This window comes from Sylvia atricapilla, chromosome 7 (genome assembly GCF_009819655.1).
Source record: "Sylvia atricapilla isolate bSylAtr1 chromosome 7, bSylAtr1.pri, whole genome shotgun sequence".
In the NCBI taxonomy this organism is placed as follows: domain Eukaryota; kingdom Metazoa; phylum Chordata; class Aves; order Passeriformes; family Sylviidae; genus Sylvia; species Sylvia atricapilla.
The window spans coordinates 13,593,056-13,614,851 of NC_089146.1; the positions used below are offsets into that span (position 1 = coordinate 13,593,056).

The 21,796-nt window shown below is 40.1% G+C and overlaps 1 protein-coding gene across 1 annotated transcript; it reads right to left on the reverse strand.

Moving 5' to 3' along the window:
• Window positions 1-8,933: 8,933 nt before the first annotated feature.
• On the reverse strand, window positions 8,934-21,372 carry ICOS (inducible T cell costimulator). Its single transcript, XM_066322654.1, has 6 exons — window positions 21,237-21,372; window positions 15,843-15,881; window positions 13,562-13,900; window positions 11,980-12,089; window positions 11,287-11,377; window positions 8,934-10,753 (listed from the first exon to the last, which is right to left on the reverse strand). Exons 1-5 carry the CDS (start codon window positions 21,313-21,315, stop codon window positions 11,288-11,290), a joined length of 657 nt encoding a protein of 218 aa, XP_066178751.1. The 5' UTR covers window positions 21,316-21,372; the 3' UTR covers window positions 8,934-10,753; window position 11,287.
• Between the last annotated feature and the right edge of the window lie 424 nt (window positions 21,373-21,796).

Consider the following 21,796-nt stretch of genomic DNA (forward strand, 5'->3'; position numbering starts at 1 on the left):
CCTAATTTTTATAATTGTGCATCATGAGATCTCCAGTTGACAGAAGAGGCATAGACATGGTTGCAAAATAGCATGGTTGCAAAAGCATTGGTTGTGTTATCCTAAGTTCACTAGGCATGTTCTATTTTTATGGGAGAACATTACACAGCATAGAGTCCGTAACGCCTTGCCCCAACTTTGCACTGCTCAGGTTGTTTCCACAAGGATACTGGGTCCTAAATGGGGTCTTCTCCCCTGTCCTTATTCCAGGAGGGGGCCTCTGTCCTGAGAGACTTCTTGCTTTCATTGTTTGTGTCCATGGAGGGGACACACAGGTGAAAAACACATGTGGCAGGATGCAAGGAAATTGCCAGAATAGGAAAACCCATCACATACAAGGCTGAGTATAATTATGGGAGACCCAAATATACCTTGGGCCCCAGAATGAATTAGGGCACTCTGAACCCAGCTGTCATTGCAGGGGGAAGGGTCTGTCGGAATTTCTTATGATGGGGACCTTGCCTTGACAGCTGTGCTTCCGCTGCTACAATGATCAGTGTATCTCAGGAGTCAGGTAACAAAGTTATCTTGTTCAGTTTTCAGCTCACTTTGGAACTAGGATTAGGGGCGTCCATATGTTGGAAGAGGAAAAAAAGTGTCAAACCTATGGAGCACAACATTTCTAGGCAGTCGCTGTTCCCCTGCCAGCTATGCTGCACTGGCCAGATTCAGAGCTTGATTCCTGCTTTGCCTTCTGTTTGCTTCAGTTTCAGACATCTATGGGGGTCACTGAAGTCCTTAAATGTGCAGCTTGAATTCTTGCTAAGGAATTCCTTCCCAGCAGCAGCTGTACTCTGAGTTGCCAGTATCCGATGGGAAAGTACTGAGCTGTGAAACTGGAAAGTGGAATTTGCTGTGGCTTATTTGAGATCTTCTGAGTTCCCAAGGAAAGCTCACAGACTCTTCACTGATGCGATACGGAAGTGACTTTTTAGTTCCACACAGTTGCCACACTGTCTGCGCCCAAAATAAGTGGACCCCAGTTGCCCAGAAACACCCACCACAGTTTGTGCTTTGTGGTAAACAGGTTTTGACACACAGTTGTTTGTAGCGAAATGGCAAAGGAAAAGATCAAAGGTGGATATCAGTGCCAGCAGCTCACACTTCTCAGCAAACACAGAGGCAGCGGGTTAGGTGCTACTTCTGCGGCTGTTGCCTCCAAGCCAAGTGAGCATTATCCATTGGTGGCTGGGCTAGCTTGGAGCAGGTGGAGTTCAGAAGATGTGTATAGATGGGGAAGACTTTTGTGATTTTATTCTATTTCCATTAGGTGTACCAGAAGGCTTGAAAGGAGGGGTCAGAGTCCTGCTATACTTGCACAGCATATCACTCCTCAACTGAGGAACCTCCAGATTAAAGGCAGGAGACAAGTCTGAAGGAACAGGAGGGGAAGAATGAAACAGAACAGCAGAGAGATCAAAATTATTTGTGAGAAGTGTTATTTACCTCCTTTGATTTTTTTTTAAGAAAAAACGAGAATATTTATTTGTTTGGCAATGTAATGGGCTTATAAGGAAGCATGCGTCAATTCTGTGCTCCTCAGAAACACTTCTGCATATTTGATAGATTGAATTATTTGATCATCAACATCTCAGTGTGCTAAGATAACATACAACTTTCAAAAGAAGATTTAGGTTGTAGGGGTTTTGGTTCCTGGAAGCTGTGTGGTTAATCATTCACTTAAACACTGCTATTTTTATCTTGATAATATTGAAGTTAGTATTCTCAAAATACACCCAATCTTGACAAAAGATTCTGACTGTTGCTTTACTGAAGATAAGTGTTGCAGAAGTTGCTGGTTTTGGTCCCAGGCCATCATGAGAAGCTGTCTGGGTTTGTTGAGAAGGCGTATTGCTGGTTGCAGCATATGCTTGCTTTTTAAGCAACCAGGGAGAGGGTACCATCTCCTAAAGATCTGCTTACTCTGTGCCTTTAGGGTTGTACATGTGTAGTTTCGTTATGAAAATATTTTACTTATTTCATACTGCTGGTCACCCCACAGAGCAGAGGTACACTGAGAAATGCTTTTTTGGCTGGCCTCACCAGATGAACTTCCAAACAAGGTCTTGATTGTGAACTCACATTGCTATTATTTTCATCTGCAGTTATTTGCAAACATCATTATCTGTGGTGTTTTGCAGTGCTGCATGAATACCCTAAACATTGCCCCATGCATGTTCAGTGGACTCTCCTGGAATCACCAATACATGCAGGTGTCAGTGGAATTGTGCTGTAAGCCCAGGTCCACATGTGCAAAATCATGGACCAGCCGCTTTTTGTGCTTTTTGCATTGGTTCTCAACCCTTTTTGATGTGGAAGAGGCAACTATATAAGTCTGTGTTGAGGAAGAGGCTGGCATCAAGAGACTGTTTTCTGCCATTTTCAACCAGGTTATTTACTATGATGACGTCTCTTGCTGGTAGTTGGAGAAATTTGTGAAAATTTTTGAAATTTTCCTGAAAAAACTTGAAGACTCAGAAAAAAATTTGAAGAAAGCTAGTCCTGATTGTCCAGCCCTTATACGGGACCCCAGAAAACTGCCTGGAAGGAAAATTCTTAGGGACCTCTAATAGGTCGGGGGAGAAACCAGAGAAAACCAGTTTGACTCTTCATTTTATTTGAATTCATCCTACTTAAGTTACATCTGCAAATAAAGGGATTGAATTTGGTTTATATCTTTAAGCAAATCTGATGAAAACCACAGAGCTTTATCAAATCTTTACTACAATACAAGCATACCCTGAAAGTAATGTGAAATTCCCATTATTTTGATGTCAAATCAAAAGTAGCAAGATGTGGCAAAAGTATTCACAGTTTAGTTGTATTTTAGGCAAATTTGACCTAAATCTCAACCTTGGTTAAGAAGTCCAGATCATTAAACTTTTGCATAGTTTGGAGTTTTATTAAAGTTTGTCTGTACAGTTTGCACTGAAATAAAGTGGCTTTGCGAAGCATTACTTGAATACAAGTTATCAACAGGAACAAGTTTGACTCCTCCTCATCCGTTTAGCTTTTTCCCTTCCTCATGTCAAGGGACGCAGTTCAGTTTGCAGGCATTGAACAAATCTTTGCTGAAGTTCATCAAAGGATAGTCCTCATCTGGCCTCATCTGTAGAGCAGGGCTCATTTCTTCCACCCTGCTTCCTGTATGAGCAGAGTTACGTGCAAAGCCCTTTCCTGTTTTCCTTCCCTTCAGAACTGCAGCACCATGAGCAGAGGCACCTGCAGGAGAGGAAATTTAGCATCAGTATCACAAGGTCCCAGGTGGGAATTATGTAACCCAGAGGTGTGAGGTAGCAGAAGGGAAAGAAGAGGAAAAGAATAAGACGCCCCTTCTTCCTTGTATGCGTACCTGAAACCTTACAGCTCTTTCTGCTAGCCATACCCCACTATTTCCAGGATCTCTTTCTGCTTCCTTCACTCACTAAAATTTTACTGCCTGCCTGATATTGCCTGTATGAGGGGCAGTAACTGGGGTAGCTCAAAACATGCTTGGTAGTTTCCTTACAGCAGTATTAGTCAGTGACACAGGAGACACAGGAAACACTGGTGATGTGTAAGATACCAGACAATTATGTATAAGATGGTTTCATAAAACCCTCCCAAAGTTCTAAACTTTCCTAGGTGTTCCTTTGCCCTTGGCAGATATGGGCCACTGTCTCTCTGCAGGCACACAGTGTAGCCAGCATCCAGCTGCAAAATGCCTAATTAGGTGATTTATAATTGTGCCAGTAGCATGTGGCTCACCCAATGCAGAGTATTATACTGAGCATACGCCTGGTTATCAAATAACCCCTTCCATCAGGGGTGATTTAAATGACCTGAAACAGGCCAAAGGTTCAGTGGGGTGAGGGAGAGTATGGGAGAGAAACCTCAGTAGTGCATTAGTCACTGGCAGTCATCTGGGAAAGGCAAAGCTGTAGTTCTGATTAAAAATCTGGTTTTGTTACTTTAACCCTGAATTCTTCACCCAGAGTTTATTAGCAGTCATTGGGATGGTACTGTAAGAGTGCAGCCATTAGACTGCAGAACATGCTCCATCCCTTCTCCAAGCCTGTGACCTGCTGCAGTGAAGTCCCTGGTGAATTGCTATCCACAGACCCTTGGGATGCAGTACTTCAGGCAGCTGTGGCATCCTCTGCCCAAGCCAAGCAGCTGTGTATCAGGCTGGAGAAGCCTGAGTGTTTCAGATCACACAGAACACCAATATCTTACTGGAGAACGAGCCATGTTCTAGGTATTTGTCCTATCCATTTTTTAAAAATCCCTTTCTGCATTAAAGCCATTTATCCTGTGACAACACGTACAGGCTGAATTGCTGGAGTATGGCTTCAGGGACCTATGATATGTAGGCAAAGGAATATCACTTTTCTGCTACTGGGCTCTTAGGACAACATCTCTGAACAGCTCTAGGTGCCACAGACACAAGCAGGTCGTTTGTGAATTGCTCATTTGCACCTAAATGTCTGAAAAATACCCTTGTTGCCCTTGCTCTAGACTCAGATTCTTTATCGGCATTTTCCATCACTGCAGAAATCAGAGAAAGTGTGCCTTAAAAATGACTAAGAAAGGATTCCACGGCCATGTTGGGATGGCCACCACTTCATGATGGGATGCTTTGATGAGCCACCCCAGAATGAATGTCTGCATTTAAAAAATCCACTGCATGTGCTTTATTCTGCTACCTTAACTGTCGCAATGTTTCTCTGCTTGTTTTTCTTCACAGCTCTTGTTTTCATTGCTGTCTACTAACTCAACACTTTTTGTCACGGAAAGGGAAATGGGTCACCATTACCAGAACACCGTTTAAGTCTCTGCAAAATATTTTGGCTAGTTCTAATTACAGAAGGAGAGCTGGGATCTGTGTGCTGAAGGCACTTGGTTCACGTGGAGACTTTTTTTCAATAATTGTGCCTAGTGGCAGGATTTTTCTTAAAACATACGGAGGCCTCTTTTTTCACTAAATAAAATGTGTTTTTTTCATCTTGACTGAAAAGCATGTTTCTCTCACTCAAATTTTCAGTGGAAATTGTGAATCATGAGCCACTAGTCAACATGGGTGGCTGTTTTCTTTAGTATGTCTATAATTTCCAGTAAAGAGCATACTTTCTTCTTTGATCTTGAAACAGAAAGATTGCCAACCCAGTTAATAGGAAGAAAAAACGAGGCCTGATTCATCTGGGTTGGATTCCTGATGCAGATGAAACTTCCTTTAGCTTTTGAAGCTGGTGATGGAAATGCTTCATACCACTTTGCCTTAACAGTGTGAAAAAGAAAGAAAGAAATGCAGAAAAGAAGCTCAACAGCATCTCTTGCACTGCTCCTTGGCCAGGCCAAACTGCTGCAGACCAGTGAGGGTGCCTTCTGGCTGACAGCAAAGCCCTGTCAGGGGCTGAGCAGCTCCTTCACAGACGGAAAACCGTGGGAACAGTGTTTGGCAGGACAGTGTCTACATCAGACCCTCATACAGATAAAGCCTCAGGCCAGGGACTGTTTTGCTGAATAAATATATTGTGCTAGAAGGAGATCCTTATTCACTGGCTGCATGTTTTAATAAAAAAAAAAAATCACAGCCTTTTGAGTAAAGAACTTTTTTCAGGAGCAAAGTAGGTTTTGCTCTGGAAGTATGCCTTAAAGATTGCTTATTGTAGCCTACAGATGGTCAGTAGGTCACGGAAGCTGCTGTCTGGCTAAGGTTTTGTCAATCAGCTGGGTGAATGTCAGGTATTTTTCTGGAAGCTACCAGTCCCCACAGGCAGTGTTTGCCAACTTCTATTGCAAAAAGGGCTATGTCATGGTAGTGAGATAATGCAGCTCCCCAAATAATAAATCCTTTAATTTAGTTTTTCTTCCCTACACTCCTGAAACCCACACATCCGTCTAACACAGCCCTGACAATGTCTTTAACTTCTCTTTTATGACCACAGTATAACCATGCAGGGCCTTCTGCCAGAGCCTTCCCCTGAGTTCCCCATTCCTACACAGGTGAGCTGCTGTGAAGTCCTGCTGCTGTCAGCCAATGTCCTGGAGCACTAGCCTGTGCAAGAGGAGAAGTCCTGGCTGGGCTTCTGAAGCACAGGCATTAAGAGGAGCCAGGGCATGGAATGAGGTAGATTTCCATGGAGCTGTGGCTGTGGCTGAACAGCAGAGACACAGCCAGGAGAAGGGAGAGAAATGGAAGCATTGGTCTGGCTTTCAAGGATGTAAGTAGCAAGAGCTACTGAGGTATAGCCCCATTTCATGAGAGCAGCAGCACTAAGCTCTGATTCCCTTGAGAGATCCTGTGGTCCTTTGTCTCATGGTCCTGCTCCTGCCTGGCTGTGTGGTAGGCCCATAGAGAGGAGCATCAGCGCAGTCAACAGAGGCAGTTCTGCTAGCACACAGCCAAGTGCTCAGTACACTGTCCATTGTTCCACTTGGGCCCAAAAGAGTCTTAATGACCAAATTTTTATTTAAATGTTTTAATCTATTAAATTTATTTTAAAATATTTTAATTTTTTAAATTTTAAAATATTTTTAATTTTTAAAATCTTATTTTTTATATTTTCAAAAATTTTATTTTTTAAATATTTTAACTTTTTTAAATTTTACTTTTTAAAAATATTTATAATTTTTAAATTTTCTTACTTTTAATGTTTTGTGGTTTTTTTAGGGGGGGTGAGAGTTTGATTTGTTGTTTTGGGTTGGGGTTTTTTTTGGCTGTTGTTTTTAAAAGGGAGAATTATTTGACTAAATAGACAAAACTAAGTACCTTACATTTTGTGGAGGAAAGTAGCCAGCTAAAGGACTGAGAATCCCAGTTTTATGACTCTTCCTCTAATGTTTGCCCTCAGGAGCCTGAAAAGCCTATGCAGTGCTCTCATACTCCATAGATTATGTTCAAACTGCCACCCTTGGAAGGCAATATTCTCCCTCCTGCTCTCATCAGCTGGAGCTAATGTAATTTCCACTTTTCTCAGTCTTTCAGGGATTTTTCCAGAAGAGCCCTAGGGCAGCAAACGAGCCTTCCTTCTCATCAGGAGGAAAGGGAATTCCCCTTTGTAAGTCCATGCACGATCCAGATGTTAAATCCTGGCCTCAATTTTGAGAGATGGCAATACAATATATAAGCTACAGTGAAACTTGCTGCTGCAGTGTATTGAGACAGGGGATGAAATACCTTTGGTAATGGATTTGCCAACAGTGTACTAAAAACTGGGAGGAGATCTGCAGGATTTAATATGTGGAGGATGTTCGATATTTCAAAGTTGTTAATGTTTGCAGTTTTTAAAAATTATTATGCTTGATGTGTGCAGCAGCTAAATCTTTCTTCTTGATAATCAGAGCTGATTTATCTCTTTTTAAAAATTGATCACAAGCCATGCAAGATCTTATTACTCCCAAGAGGAATTAAATAGCTCAGGCATACTCATTTAGATGAAGTTCACCCCCTGACCTCTTATTCATATCTCCTGTTCATACCTGTCCAGTTCATTTTGCCAAAAGAACTGTTTAATCCTTCCTATTTCTCCTTCTTCTCCAAGCAACCCCACTCACTGAATTGAGCTCCTAATCACAGAACATAAATACAAACTTTCATCTCTCAAGGAAATGGAGATTTTTAACTCAGTGGGTAGACTGGACAACTTAAGGGACTTGGGTATATGGAGTGTCTCATTGCAGTTGAAGTCAAACGAAGGCAGAGATTTAAATCCAGCTCCCCAGTAAATCTTGTATGGGCAGAAGTCCCTACTGACCACATAAATTTATTTTTAACTAAATACTTTCAAATAGCTGTATTTTGGGAGGGGGGGGGGTGGGTTTGGCTGTATTTTTCTACATGGCAACTTAAAGATTCAAATATATAGGGAACTTGCCACATTATAAAACACTTTATGAATAATGGTGTGTGATATCTTCAGTACCAATCCTCATTTTGATTCATTTGTTTGCTTTACTCAGGTTTGGGAACCTCTTTTCCCCAACCTTAGATAAATTTCTTAAAGCCTGTAAGACATATGATAGAATTCAGAACTATCTGAACTTTGAAGTCAATGAAATACCTGTACTAAGGGAAAACAGTCCTCTTAGTGTCATTTAATTCCCTATCCTATATATTAGATATGAAATTGCAGTCTTAAAGCTAATCATTAAACTCCAAGAGCATTCGTACTTGGGTTCATAATTCAGCTTAGGAAGATAAATTTGCAAAATGAATGTCAAAGTTAGCGTTTCAAACCATCTCAAGATATGCAGGTGTTCAAATTATGATATATTTATCATTTATCCTTCCTCCAGAAACAGTCTTTTCCCAAAACTGGGAGTTTCCAAAGAGAGGCTTTACTTCTTAAAATAATGATCTGTTAGAATATCAGGCTTTTTGTTTAGTCATACTGACTGTTATTTTTTGTTTTCTTTTATTTTACTCCTTTCTTGTCTCACCATCTATAGACTCAATTCATGCTACTTTTACATAGTTGTTGTTTGGGGGTTTTTTTCCCCATTATGTCATCCTTTATCTTCTTCCAGCTCCTTTTGATTTGGAGGTATTAGAAAATGGCAGAAAAGTAATTGAAAAATGTCCCAAAATAATCTGGGCCATTATAAGCATACTGCATAATGGATTAAAGAAAAGGAAGAAGACATGGGACAATATGAAAAAACATTTTCTCATTAAAATAATAGGAAATAAACACATGCAACCACTGTCATTACCTCACTGCCTAGAAACAGGTCCAAATTTTTTCTTTTCAGTTTCTTAATATTTTTTTCCTAAGTCCTTTTCCTATTTACCACTAAAATGCTATACAGGGATAAATTGCCCTGCACTCTCTCCCCATTGTGCTGTGGATTTTACTGAGATTAATTCTTTCACATGACAGGCATGCATGCACGAACGTTCTTATGGACACATATGGCATAATAAAAAAATACTTTATTAGGAATAAAAATATCTTTATCCAAAAAGAAAGGAGTAATGGAACATGAGACTTCCACAGGCTTTTAATAATGAATATAAATAATTTATCTCTCCAGTGCAGGATGTATGTATTTTGAACTGCTTTGTTCAGACTTCCATCATTTGTGGTTTATCCAGTAGCATCCCAAGGCAACCCTCAAGTTTTTCCTTCTTTCAGGAACTCTGTTTCTGGAACTTCCTTCTCAGTCTGGTTGGTGAAATATTCCAACACTCTCCACTGTGACATAGGATCTTGCATCCAGTTCTCATAGGTAGTAGATGTCAGCTATTTTCACCAATAATTTTCAAACACAATAATTTTATCAGGTTTGGTTTTTTTAATCGTGAAACCAAAATATGAATGGGTGTACAGTAAGCTTAGTTTGCTGGGGAGGTCAAGTAATTTGTCAAAGAATGGTGGGAGAAAATGTAACGTGACCCAGTACACCAGTGTTCCCCTCTCCATCTCTGCCTAGGAGCTGGTTGGCAGAGCAAGGCTGTGTAATTGGCAGTCTCTGCCTCATTTGATGCTTTACTCATTTTCGTTTGCTTAATGTCACAGGTAGCAGTTTGCACCTTCTCCCTGCAATGCTTCTGTGTATCCAGGTGTTTGGTGAGGAAAACCCTGTTCTTGATGTACCAGTGTATTTCCTCCTGGTCCCCATTTGCCAATCAAATTTGAAATCAGCCTTCTGTTTGCCAGACAAGCAGGCTGTGTACCTCTCTCTACACTGTCCTCTGAGCAATATTTTGGGTTTTCTGATGTATTACAGAGAGATTCGGAATCAATATACTGCTCTGGTTCCAGCAGCCCAAAGGTGTCTGGCAAGACATGTAGGCTGGATTCACAGCTGGTCATTTATGGTCAGAGTTTTGATGGATTTCATATGGAGCATGAAGGAATCATCATTTCATTCATACTGAAGGCTCTGAGCAATTTGAGGCAGGTCAAGTAACCCCTGAACCCCCCGGGGAAGTCGTAAAGGTTTCATGTCAAACCACAAAAGGAGGATAATTGCAATGCAGAGCCCGTGAATATACTGGCCATAGGGACTGTGTTGTGCTGCAAGACACAAATAGGAGAGATTGTGCCTCCTAGTTTAGAGGTAAGTCTTGTAGCTTTGAACTGACCTAAGGAGCAATTGCAGTCTTACAACATCTCCATCTTGTAATATATTCCTCTGTTAGTAAAAGCATTCAGGATTTAGTTAAATAAGAGGAGCCCCAAGGTGTGAATGGCAAAAATGTATTGATAGCACAAACACAAAAAATGCAGATGCACGTAACTGAGGCAGTGTGTCACAGAGAAGTCTCTGCTGTACTCTCTCAGTTCCTCTGCTAAACTAACCCTCACAAAAGGGCATGTGCAATACATGGCAGTATGGCTGTACCACAAGGATTGGCTTTGGAGGCAGTCTTCTTTTTTTGTCCCAAGTGGAAAGTTTATCACGAAGGAGACTAGAAAATAAAAGTTCTCTCTGTAGCTGCACTACAGGAATCTTACATTTTCTTCAGCTAAAAGCAGACATCTTTAACACATTGTTATAATTTCATGTCCGAGTCAGTGGATCATGCAGGGTGCCAGGTCACAAACAAGGCTAGAGCAAAACACAGCTCAGAACAGTACTGCAATGGGTGTCACATTACTGAACACAGGGCCATCATGAGAGCTCAGGGAAGTTGGGAAAGGTGGGGAAATGCTGATTTCCCATTGTCCAAGTTCAAGTAGCTGGAAAACTCTGCTTCCAAAATTTCCATGCCACAAGCAATTTATACCTAGAATAGAAATGGAGAATCAGTTATGTGCTGCACCCATATATCTGAGTAAGTCCAAATTCTGCTTCTGTTCTGTATCCAAAACAGCTTGTGTAGTACCTTCTGTGGCCTTAAGTAGTTAGGAAGTTCTTCATTCTCTGCAAAATATTTGCCTTTAGCCAGTAACAGTCACAAATCTGGTAAATCACTTCCCCACAGAGATTTTGGGTACCATGCAACATCTCAAGAATCTGAACAGAACAGTTTTGCATCTCTTCCTCATGCGTAATATTGTTACTTTGCACAGCCGTAAAGCAGCAGCATTTCTAGGAACTAGCCCACCATTATGATTGAAAAGGCTTCCAGAGATTTTACTTTTAGTTTCGTCTTGCTGCAAGGTGGCAGCATGAACTCCATTAACAAGCTACTGTAACAATCCCACTCAGTCACCCACCCACCCAGCATGGATGGCATGCACAGCGAGCAGTTTCTTCCCCTCCCAGAGAAAGCCTTGCAACAGACACAAGCAGAGGAACAACTGGGCTTAACACAACCTCAGATTCTGGTTTTTTTAGCTGCATTCACTGCTGCCATGGGCATGTATTCGCTGTTGTACTCATGGGAGTTGGATTCACGATTCTGATTCTGCCAGTAGAGAGAAAATGCCATGAATTTAATTTGTGGTCACTTACCTTTGCCACTCCTGCCTTCATTTTTTAAGTAGGGCAGTTACTCTATTTTCAGCAGGAACATTAAGGTCAAAATAGACATGTCAAACTCCCATGGAAAACTTGGAATAAAACAAACTGAAAATTAAAAACACACATTGCCAAAAGAATAGCTAATGTCCGTGGTCTTTCTTCTTTCCTGAGTCAAATCTAAGTGGTTTTGCAGCGGAACAGTGCTGGAATTGCTCCACCGATGCTTGTTTCCCCTTCTTAAAGAAAACAATCTGGTGAACTTCTTACCAAAGTAATTTTGCTGACCTGTGCAACATTTCTCCTCTTTCCTTTGGTTTCAACGCTTTAAATCAATAAACAATTCTGTCTTAGAAAAATTAAATCTGAGCTACTGTCATCAAGGACTTGAATTCCATTGGTAAATTAACAACTCAGTCTTTTTGTCAAAAAACCTAGCACGTGCTGAGTGAGTATGTGCCTGTCCCACTCTCTAAATCTCATTCAATCAAGTTCCCCATCCATGACCTTTGGAAGAAGGGTTCTGCATAATTTCATATACTTGCTTACCTTGTTCCTTAAGCAACAGGCCATAACAAAGCAAACACAGGAAATGGCAAAAATTATGAGGCCGATAATTATCCATGACATGAGTCCAAGTGAAAAGCAGTCCTCCTTATCTGAAGATGGGGAGGCAAAAAAAAAGTCATTACTGATAATTTTCATTTTTGCCTTCTACAGATAACTTCAATTCTTTTTCCTCTTCATATTAATAAATTAGCAAAAGTGAATTCTGAAGCAGGATTTTTCTGAAGTAAATTGCCACCTTGGAAAAGTGTATTCAGTAGGAAGCAGAAGATGGCATTTTTTCAGAAAGAGAGGGGAAACTGTTGGTACACAGTGCTGAAAGTGTAGACTGAAAAGAAACCAAGCTAGGCTTGAGAATATCCTGAGAAAGAAAAGAAAAAAAAAAACCTAGAAAAATCCCAACCTCCAACATGGTGTTTCAGATCTGAACAAGGTTTAAGCTTATATTGAGTAAGTACTACAGGTGATTTAAATGGCAGCCTGGTCAAAAGAAGGGCAGACATTGTGTGGATAGGGAGGCAAGCTGAGGTACTCAAGACTACCCTTGCTCATATCTGGGAGAAAATATGACAGAGTGTGAAACACTTAGAAAGAGCCCTGAGCAGTTGAGTATCCATACAAGTGGAAATGGACACTGCAAACCAAATGTCACAAATGTCAAAACCAAATGTCACAGCTTGATTCTGAGAAAGCTTTATTAAATACAGAGAAGACTGAGAGACAACTTGACTCAACCACATAATTGCTGTAGCATTTCAGCTTCTGTCTTTGTTTATTCCTGGTGTTGGAAGAGAGGAAAAGAAAGCAAGGGAAGGACAACAGGCAGAACATGTGAAACTGAACTCTATGCAGAACCAAGAATTGGTGTGAACAAAAACACCATTAACTCCTTCAGTTTAGTACAGTGAAGAACCACTGAATGAAAGCCAGGTAGAAATTAAAGCCTGGGAAGTTAGTCTTCTAGAGTTAGTCCAAGCCTTTCTCAGTAAATGGCCAAAAATTCTCAACAGCTCTGGATCTCTTCTGCTCTAAGGAGGCCCTAAAGCTGAAGGTGTGCTTCACAGATGTGAGCACCATCTTCTTCACTCCTCAATGGCATCCGAGAGTGAGTTCCATATACCCCTACTAGTATTTGATGATCGATTTTCTTTAATCCTAGGCTTTTGAAGATAGCTGTCAGAATGGACTTTTTTCCCACTGGCTAGACCTAATCTTAACATTTGTACTCAGCAGCTTCAAAAATGGACAAGAGAAATTGCTGTTGCAGGCAAAGGAGACACTGCAGTACCCTAGAAGCCATAGTCAAGCTAACTTGGGTGCCACCACCCCTACACAAAACTCAGCATGGCCTGCAAAATCTGCCCAAGAAGATGAATAAATACAGAGAGGACATGCTAAGCAGAGTGCTAACACAGCTCCACTGTTACCAGGCCCTGCTAAGTAGTTCTAAGCTGCCTCGTAATTAGCTGTGTGAATTCTAGTCACATTTTTCACTGCAGAGTAGCTATACCCAGTATCTATTTATGAGTAAACTGAAGTGAGGGGAGAAGAGAACTAAACTTACCTTGGACATATAAATAGGTTTCTTTCAGACAGCATTCTATGTAAGGAGGGGGTAAGAATATCTTCAGGTCGTAGGTATAAACATCAATATGTTGTCTTCCCAGATTTTTAAGAATGAAAGTGGTGCTGTTTGTTGAATTCTGTGTCTGACAGTAGGTGACATTACTCTTGGGGATAGCTTTCTCTTCGTTCGAATGGAGTGAACAGATTTCCTTCTTTTCATTCCCTTTGGAGAGGATCATGGCGAACTCACTCACATTTTTGGGGTTGGGGAATGTGAAATTGAAGTTTCCATTTTCCAATTCCACCATCATCTGGGCGTCAGAAACATGGAGCTGATCTGAAGGCATGAAAACAATAAGTATAGTCACACACAGAGCAGTGAAAAGAATCCTTAAAGCTCTAAGAAACTAATTTAAACAAAAAAAATTAACCATGTGATTGTAATTTAAGGTATGTAAGAACTCAGAAGCTGCCTGTGAAAAGCAGCCCTCACGATGAGACACCAGTGTATTACTCTGGTTGTGCTGGACATTACAGACAAAATAAATGAGACCTGGCCTGTTACTTGCTCTAAGGCTGGAGAGATTACTGTTAGCATTAGATCAGTGACCTTGATAATATTACTTGCTACTAAAGCTACTAAATGGTGAAGTTCCTAACATTACTTAAAATATCAGCTACTAGATATTGTTTAAAGGCTGCCCGGACCAAAGACTGTATAGAAATAAAATCCCTGCCTCAGTGTCAAATTTTCCTACTCATAGATAAAACAAGTGGGGCAAAGATGATAATGATCATAATTATCTCTGGTTTATGGTTTGTAATCTCTACCCTGTTGAACATGCACTTACAAAATAATTTAGATTAGAAAAGACTCTTAAGATTATCAAGTCCAAGCATTAGCCCAGCAGTCCCTAAGTGCCACACCAATGTGTCTTTTAAATCCCTCCAGGGGTGATGACTGGGCAGGCACTTCTCACTTCTCCAGGCAGCCTCTTCCAATGCTTAACTGCTCTTTCAGTGAAGAAATTTTTCCTAATATGCAGTCTAAATCCTCATGCAATTTGAGGCCATTTCTTCTTGTCTTCTTGTCTTCTTGTCACTTGTTACTTAGGAGAAGAGACAGAACTCTACCTTGCTGCAGCCTCCTTTCAGGTAGGTCTAGAAAATGACAAGCTCTCCCCTGAGCCTCCTTTTTTTCACACTAAACACCCCCAGCTCCCTCAGCCACTCCTTTCATCAGCTCTGTTGCCTCCTCTGGACCCATTACAACACCTCAATGTCTTTCTTGTAGTGAGGGGCCCAAAACTGTACATGCGATTTGAGGTGTGGCCTCACCAGTGCCAAGTACAGGGTGACAGTCATTGTCCTGATCTTCCTGGCCACACAATACAGGCCAGGATGCCACTGGCTTTCTTTCCCACCTGGACACACTGGCTCGTGTTCAGCCCGCTGCTGACCAGCACTCTCAGGACCTTTACCAGGCAGCTTTCCAGACACTCCTTCCCCAGCTTGTAGGGCTGCCTTGTTGGGTTGTTGTGACTCAAGTGCAGGTTTTGGCACTTGGCCTGGTTGAACCTCAAGCAGCTGATCTCGACCCATCAATCCAGCCTGTCCAGAGCCTTCCTATACTCCCACCTAACAATTCCACCTAATCTGGTGTTTTCTGCAAATTTATTGAAGGTGCAAGTGGGGAACTCCACTTGTAAGTAGCCACCAGCTGGATGTAACCCTATTCACCACCACTCTCTGGGCCCGGTGACCCAGCTCGTTTGATGATGTAGCTGAAAATTTAAAATAGGATATGAGCCACAAGCTCCTACGTAACTGCCTTAACCACAGGACCTGACTTGTCTTTGTGGAATAGATAGTGATTTGAGACATGACATAAAGTTTCAACCTGATTACTTAGATGGCTATAGCACCATTGCCACCCAGGTAATGGAAGGCATAAAGGATAAATGTTACTGTGTACATGCACCCACATGCAATCCAGAAATCACAATTGACCCTCCCACAATTTCTATGAAAAACTCTCAGATGTACAACTCTCATTTTACAAACTTCTTGGAGAAGTAAAGAAAGTGAACTGCCTGAAGACGTCCTGCTACCCCACAGTTTGACTCCGTAAAGTCAGCAAACAATAGCACAGAAAACTCCCTCAGACAAAAAATGTAAAAGTGTGCAGTAAAAAATGACAGTTTTTTTCTTTAAGGGCAGTACTTTCTGATGTAGAAACGCATTAAAACCATAAACCAAATTAGGCAAACGCATCTTACCTATATTTTTGCATGCACGTAATAAGCAGCTGTCAGCTCCTGAAAAATACAAAATTGTTTTCTGTTTAAGATTCAAGCAGAGCAATGCAGGAACAGGGGGTTAACCATGCAATGTTAAGATGCTGAAGCTATTTTATAATTTGTATCGTTATCCTATCTGATCCTTGCTGTGCTATACTCTAAAGCCATATGATATGACAAAAGGATGAAATATAAAAAATCAAAGTAGAAAGAAAATGCCCAAGGCAAGAATTTATGTTGATCATACACATAACATTCACAAATTCTTAAAAAACCTTTGCAAAGTAATATGCGTACTTCAGAAAGAGAACTCACATGAAAGTAAAACTCTTTCACCAAGATACTAAGGAAATCTGCCTAAAATAAAAAAGCATATTTTTGATTTCTCATTAATCCTGATTTTGTAATGATCCAGGATTATATTTTTCCCAGACCAAAGTATTCATTTCTGTCAATGTTTGTTCTGCTTCCCCCACTGCTTGACACAGCACTGAAACTTATAATTATCTGGATGATGTCCCAATACATAGATCAAGAAAACATTCAAGCACTGCACATGATTTTGTTCCTTTCCCAATAGAAACTTTTTCTCACTCTTCATAGGTGATCATCATTACAGAACACAGACACATTTTTAATAATTGTTCTGGTTTTGTTTTTTAAACCACTGCCTCCATCACCACACACTATGGCAACACTTTATAACAGTTTGTATGCCAGTACTGAAACATAGCACAGTCTGATTGTGTTTCATTAGGAATTTTTCTTTTTGCAGTGCCCTAAAATTAAATGTTTAGATAGGTAGATAGACAAACAGAAAAACATTCTATCTGGTGTTCCTGTTTTCTGGTAGCCTGAGTAAGTTCTTCAGGTGCTGCTTAGAATGAAATACATCTGCATCAGGATTTTATGGTGGTAAAAATTATAGGGCATATACTTAAAGACTTTGATGCACTATCCTATTCTTGTTACAGCTACATAGTAGTCTAGATAGATCCACACAGAGTAGACTCCCAGCTGTTCTAGGTATTACACTGATTGCATAGTAAAATCTTTTCCTTCCAAGGCACCTGTAATCTTGGACATTTGTCCTGTAAATGCACAGGAACATATGATCATTCTCTTTTTGGTGCCTTTGTATGATCTCTTTCAATTTTTTTGTGTCTATGCTTTTTTCCTTTTTCGAATTCTTGCTCCCCAGTTACTGCCATTGGCAAGGACATTGAAACAAATGAAACTCATTTAAGATATCTTTAGTGTGACACAGAAGCTAATGGACTTCTGGAAGACACTTGGCAATGCTCAGTTAGAGAGCAATAGAAACTGTCATCCCTTCACAATTGATGTATCATTTTCCTGGTCATCAAATTCTTCCTGGTTTGCTGTGCACAGTCAGTGCCCTTATCTAATTCAGTGACAGTTCTAATATCTGTACTTCTCTCAGGACTATTACTTAAGTGTATGATAACAGACAAGGTATTTAGCATCTTGTACCACTGGTGTGAAGATAAGGCAGAGAAAACACACAGCTTGCCTAGCCACAGTGAAATAGAGCTCTAGAACCACTGAAGGCACAGACAGAAGGTGGACACCCTTAAAATGTTATATAGTCTGAAAAGATGAAAGCAAAGCTCAAATAAAGAAATAATTCTTGATGAGTTAGATGTTGCATGATGAAAGAAAACAGTTGCTATGAGAACAGTGTTTGAGATAAAGGTCATTTAAAATGCTCTATAGTTTGACATCCTGTAGTCTGGTAACACATACCTTTAGAATTAGGTCAAACACCAACTAAATTATTTAGGGTAGGAAAGAAAAAAGCAAATGTAGAACACAAGCTAGGCAGCATGATGAACGCATTAACTTATCTGATACTTTTGAGAAGCATCTACCTGGAGTTGAAACCTCTACATTTGTCACTGGCCATCTGAGAGGAAAGGCAGATGCTGACTCTGTCAGGGCAGCTACAGAGCCAAGGGGTGCCTTAGTCCTTCCATGTCCCAGAGGAACATAGGACAAACCTACTCTGAGCACAAAAGTAACAACTTCAGATTTGTTTTCTGTTTGTCTCTGAGAATAGTTCAATTTGGTTGTTAGCTAATGAAATTGCCTTTTCATACCATGTGGGTTAAAATGTTTGTCAGAGATCATGGTTTTAATCCTTGTTTTTAATGGAAAAGGGCAGAGAGGGGTCATTAAGCAATATTTACTTCATGTGACCTTGTGGCAAGCTGAAAGATCGTTTTGTATTCTCTCCAACCCAGAAGCTTAAAATGCCTGTTTTCAAGGAAGGCTTACTGATGTATTTCTGTGAATGAGCATTTTCGTAAATGTGATGCTATTAGCATTCCTCTGAAACAAGTGTCCATATAGAAGATTCTGCTTAGTGCAGGATAAATGTGACACATTTTAGAACTAGATTAACAGTGCCTTAACTAGAGATTAACAGAGATTAAAACACAAAATTGTCTACACAGAATGACCACAATGGGTGAGAGCTGATATAAATTTCTAACTCACTAGCTATTCTGCATCAGCTCCTAATTTGAATGCACTTGCTGAATACTAAAAAGTCGCTCATTCGCCTTGCTGATTTCCCGTTCCCATTTCTACCCATGCATTCCTAGGTAATCATATGGACCTACAGCACTCTGTTGTTAATGGGCAGACACATTTGGGATGTTTCCTGCCAAGCTCCAGTCAGAAGTGGAGATGTGAGATAGGAAACTTTCAATAATCCAATATTATTGAAAGATTCATTGACTAATTCTCCCTAGTTCTACCTCAGAAATATGTGAATAAAAGTCTACATTATGGTATTGCTGAAATTGAACAGAAGAATTTCACTTGTTCAGTAGTAAAAATGCTTAGATGTGACTGTTAGATTCCTTTCTGTTATTTTTCATAAAAGAGAGAATTCAATTGCATATAAAGGTTTGAGACAAGAGGAAACAAATATTTAGTTTGTTTCCTAGCAGTATCACAATGTGGAGTTGCAAGGACTTGCTCCTGGATGATCTGATGTGAAGGAGAGTGCCAAGACAAATATTGTGATTTAGATATAAATCTGAAATATTTACATGTATGAAAGCTACATTTTTTGTTATTTGTTATGTTATTAATATTTGTTATTAATTTGTTATGTTAAATTCTGAAGGAGAAAGTGCATGTGTGTACATTTATGTATGACTGTATTTACAGTCATGTACATTTCCATCTCAATTTCATCATTAGTGCAGCAGGAAAGCCTTTTGGCAGAATTTTGAGAATTTCTATGGTAGTGTGCTTAGATATTGAGGCCAGTGGAAAGTGTGTTATTTTCTTGTTAATTGGATTGCAATTTCAAGCTTTCTAGTTACTCTTTGGCAGACCCAGCACTGTTTGAAAACATCACCAATCCGTTACACATTTTGGTCCTAAAGAAGTTTAAAAACCACTTCCAATCACTTTTCAAGCTTGGTTTAGGGTAGGAGAATAAAATACTGTTACTTGGTTTTCTAGCTGTTTATGATCTTCCCTAGCTCTCAGAAAACTAAGCTGGTAAAAAGAACAAGCATAATTTCACTTGTGTGTGTTTGCCTCTGAAGATGAGCAAGGAAATTGCAGACCCTACCTTTAAAACAAACACATTTGTTTTGTTAATGCTGAATGCATAATAAAGCTACACACAGTCTTTAAGTTACTAAAGTTTCAAACTTTCAAGGCATTTTGAAAGATGACACTGTCAATTTAGTGTCATTAGTCATATGCCTAAAACAAACACGTTTCTATCTTTCAAAAATCCAGGATTAAATAAGGAAGGAGTGCTTGTGGGCAAAGCAGTGATGGCCAGATTTATTCCAGGAAGCCATCTTTAATCTGAATTATTTCTATAGTATAACTTACGTTGAGAAATACTGAAATTCATATAAAATATACAACGGAAAGAACAGCCAGTGTTGATAACATTTCAGAAGCCCCTCTAAGGAATTACCATGGTTTCCTCCTGTATTGACAACAGGAGACACATGGGTGAAGAGTGATAACACTTTGTAAATGTTGATGTGCAAAGTCTCATAGCAAGGGCCTCAAGTGCTATGGAATCCTACCTAGAGCTTTGTACTCTAAAATCCCATTGCCTGTATTTCTCTGCAGGCAACAGAGAGGCTCCCTGCTCTTATGAACCATTTCTTTATCACAATTGGGTTATCAAATCATAATGCACACATGCACACATATATTTCACCTCCTGTGACCTATTTACATCCAGGAGTCACTAGGTATGCTGAGAACACTATGAGACAAAAAACATGAGAGATACCATTTCTTCTTACACGCAATCTCTCTCTCTTGTCATCTCCTTTCCCCAATCCCCTGCCCAAATCCTATCCTCCATATTTGAAGGAAGGGAGAAAGAAAGGAGAAATGCTGGTATCAGACAGAACAATTATTTGCACCCTTAAAAAAGTTTATTTCTTCCCACAAGATAGGGCTTTCTAGATAGCTTCAGTTATGTGTAGAAGCATGCTAGTCAGGTATTTGTGCTAAATTGACTAAATGAGAAGTAACCAAACTGAAAGGAATTTTTGTTAGTAGATTTAGGAACAACTTTCCAATGAGAACTTCATTCAGAAATACTGATTACAATTACTCTTTCTTGTGAACTCCCCCATCTTTTCATTCTATCTGAAAACTCAGCATACTGTCCATAGATTAGTTAACCTTCAAAAATGTATCTGCATTACCTAAAGAACAGAAAACTAGTTTTTATTTCTAGGAAAGATGAAGTTCTTCCTGAAATCTCAGGAACACTGAAATTCAGTGTTCATTAGAATTTCAGAAACAAATATTTAGTAGTCCTGTCACTGTGCACCTTCTCAAATCCAGCATAGGAATTCCATGCTTCCTTTTAAGTCTGTGTTTCAAGGCTGCACCAAAATGATCTCATCTACTCTTCCATGCCATATACACTTTTCATTGTACAAAAATTCCCTGCCCAAACGAGTGCAGGTTTAATATTGATAACTTGGTTTCTCTTTATTATTCACTGTCATGCTGCTATAAGATCTTATATTCATCAACGGAAGGTGGCTGGAGCACTACAATCTAAACAGCTAAAGGGTAACGCCGAACAGATGAGCTAAAGAATATAAACAAAGAAACCTTGTACTTCTTAGTTTCAGAGCAAACTTCCTATGCTGGCAGGAATTCTCTTCCCACCAACTCTAGTGATATTGATGTTGAGAGCAGTCTTTTTGCAGCTGATACCCTCCATTACCTTAATTCCTCCAACCCCTTGCTATCATGCCTCATTTACTCCCATCTGCATCATTGGCTAAGTTATATTCTATAGAGACACCTACTGCAAGGAGAATAGTCCAAAATGTTACTCACCATACAGGGCTTCAAACTGAAAGCAGAGGAGACAGCAAGTTACAGCAACTGCCTTCATGCCTGCCTGACACAGAGGCATCAGCCTTCTGTCTACTGCAAAGATGGGGAGGAACACATGGGCAGAAAAGGAAGTGGTTTGTGGGCTCTGAAATTTTAAGACAATCAGAATGACTTTTTAATTTAACATTTGTCTCCTGGCTACATTATAGCTATGTCAGCATTAGCTGTTGCACACATCTGGTTTAATGCTTTATTTTTTTTTCTCTACCTGATGGTTTGCTGTCACAGACAGGAAGATGAAAGACTTTCTGACATTACTTTTGACGTTCACTTTGCAAAGACTCTTTCTGTAAAGTCTATCACAAGACTGCAGTCATCTACAGTAGACTTCTGCAGATGGCCCATGGTCAGTGGCTAGTATTAACTTACAGTACACGCATATTTGTATCTAGCAACCTGGTTTCTCCCCACCTGTTTCAACTGGTTTTACATAACTAATGGTCTTCCTCTGTGTGGAAACCATTTGTTAGTGGGGTAGGAGTCTCTCAGGTGTCCTGGTC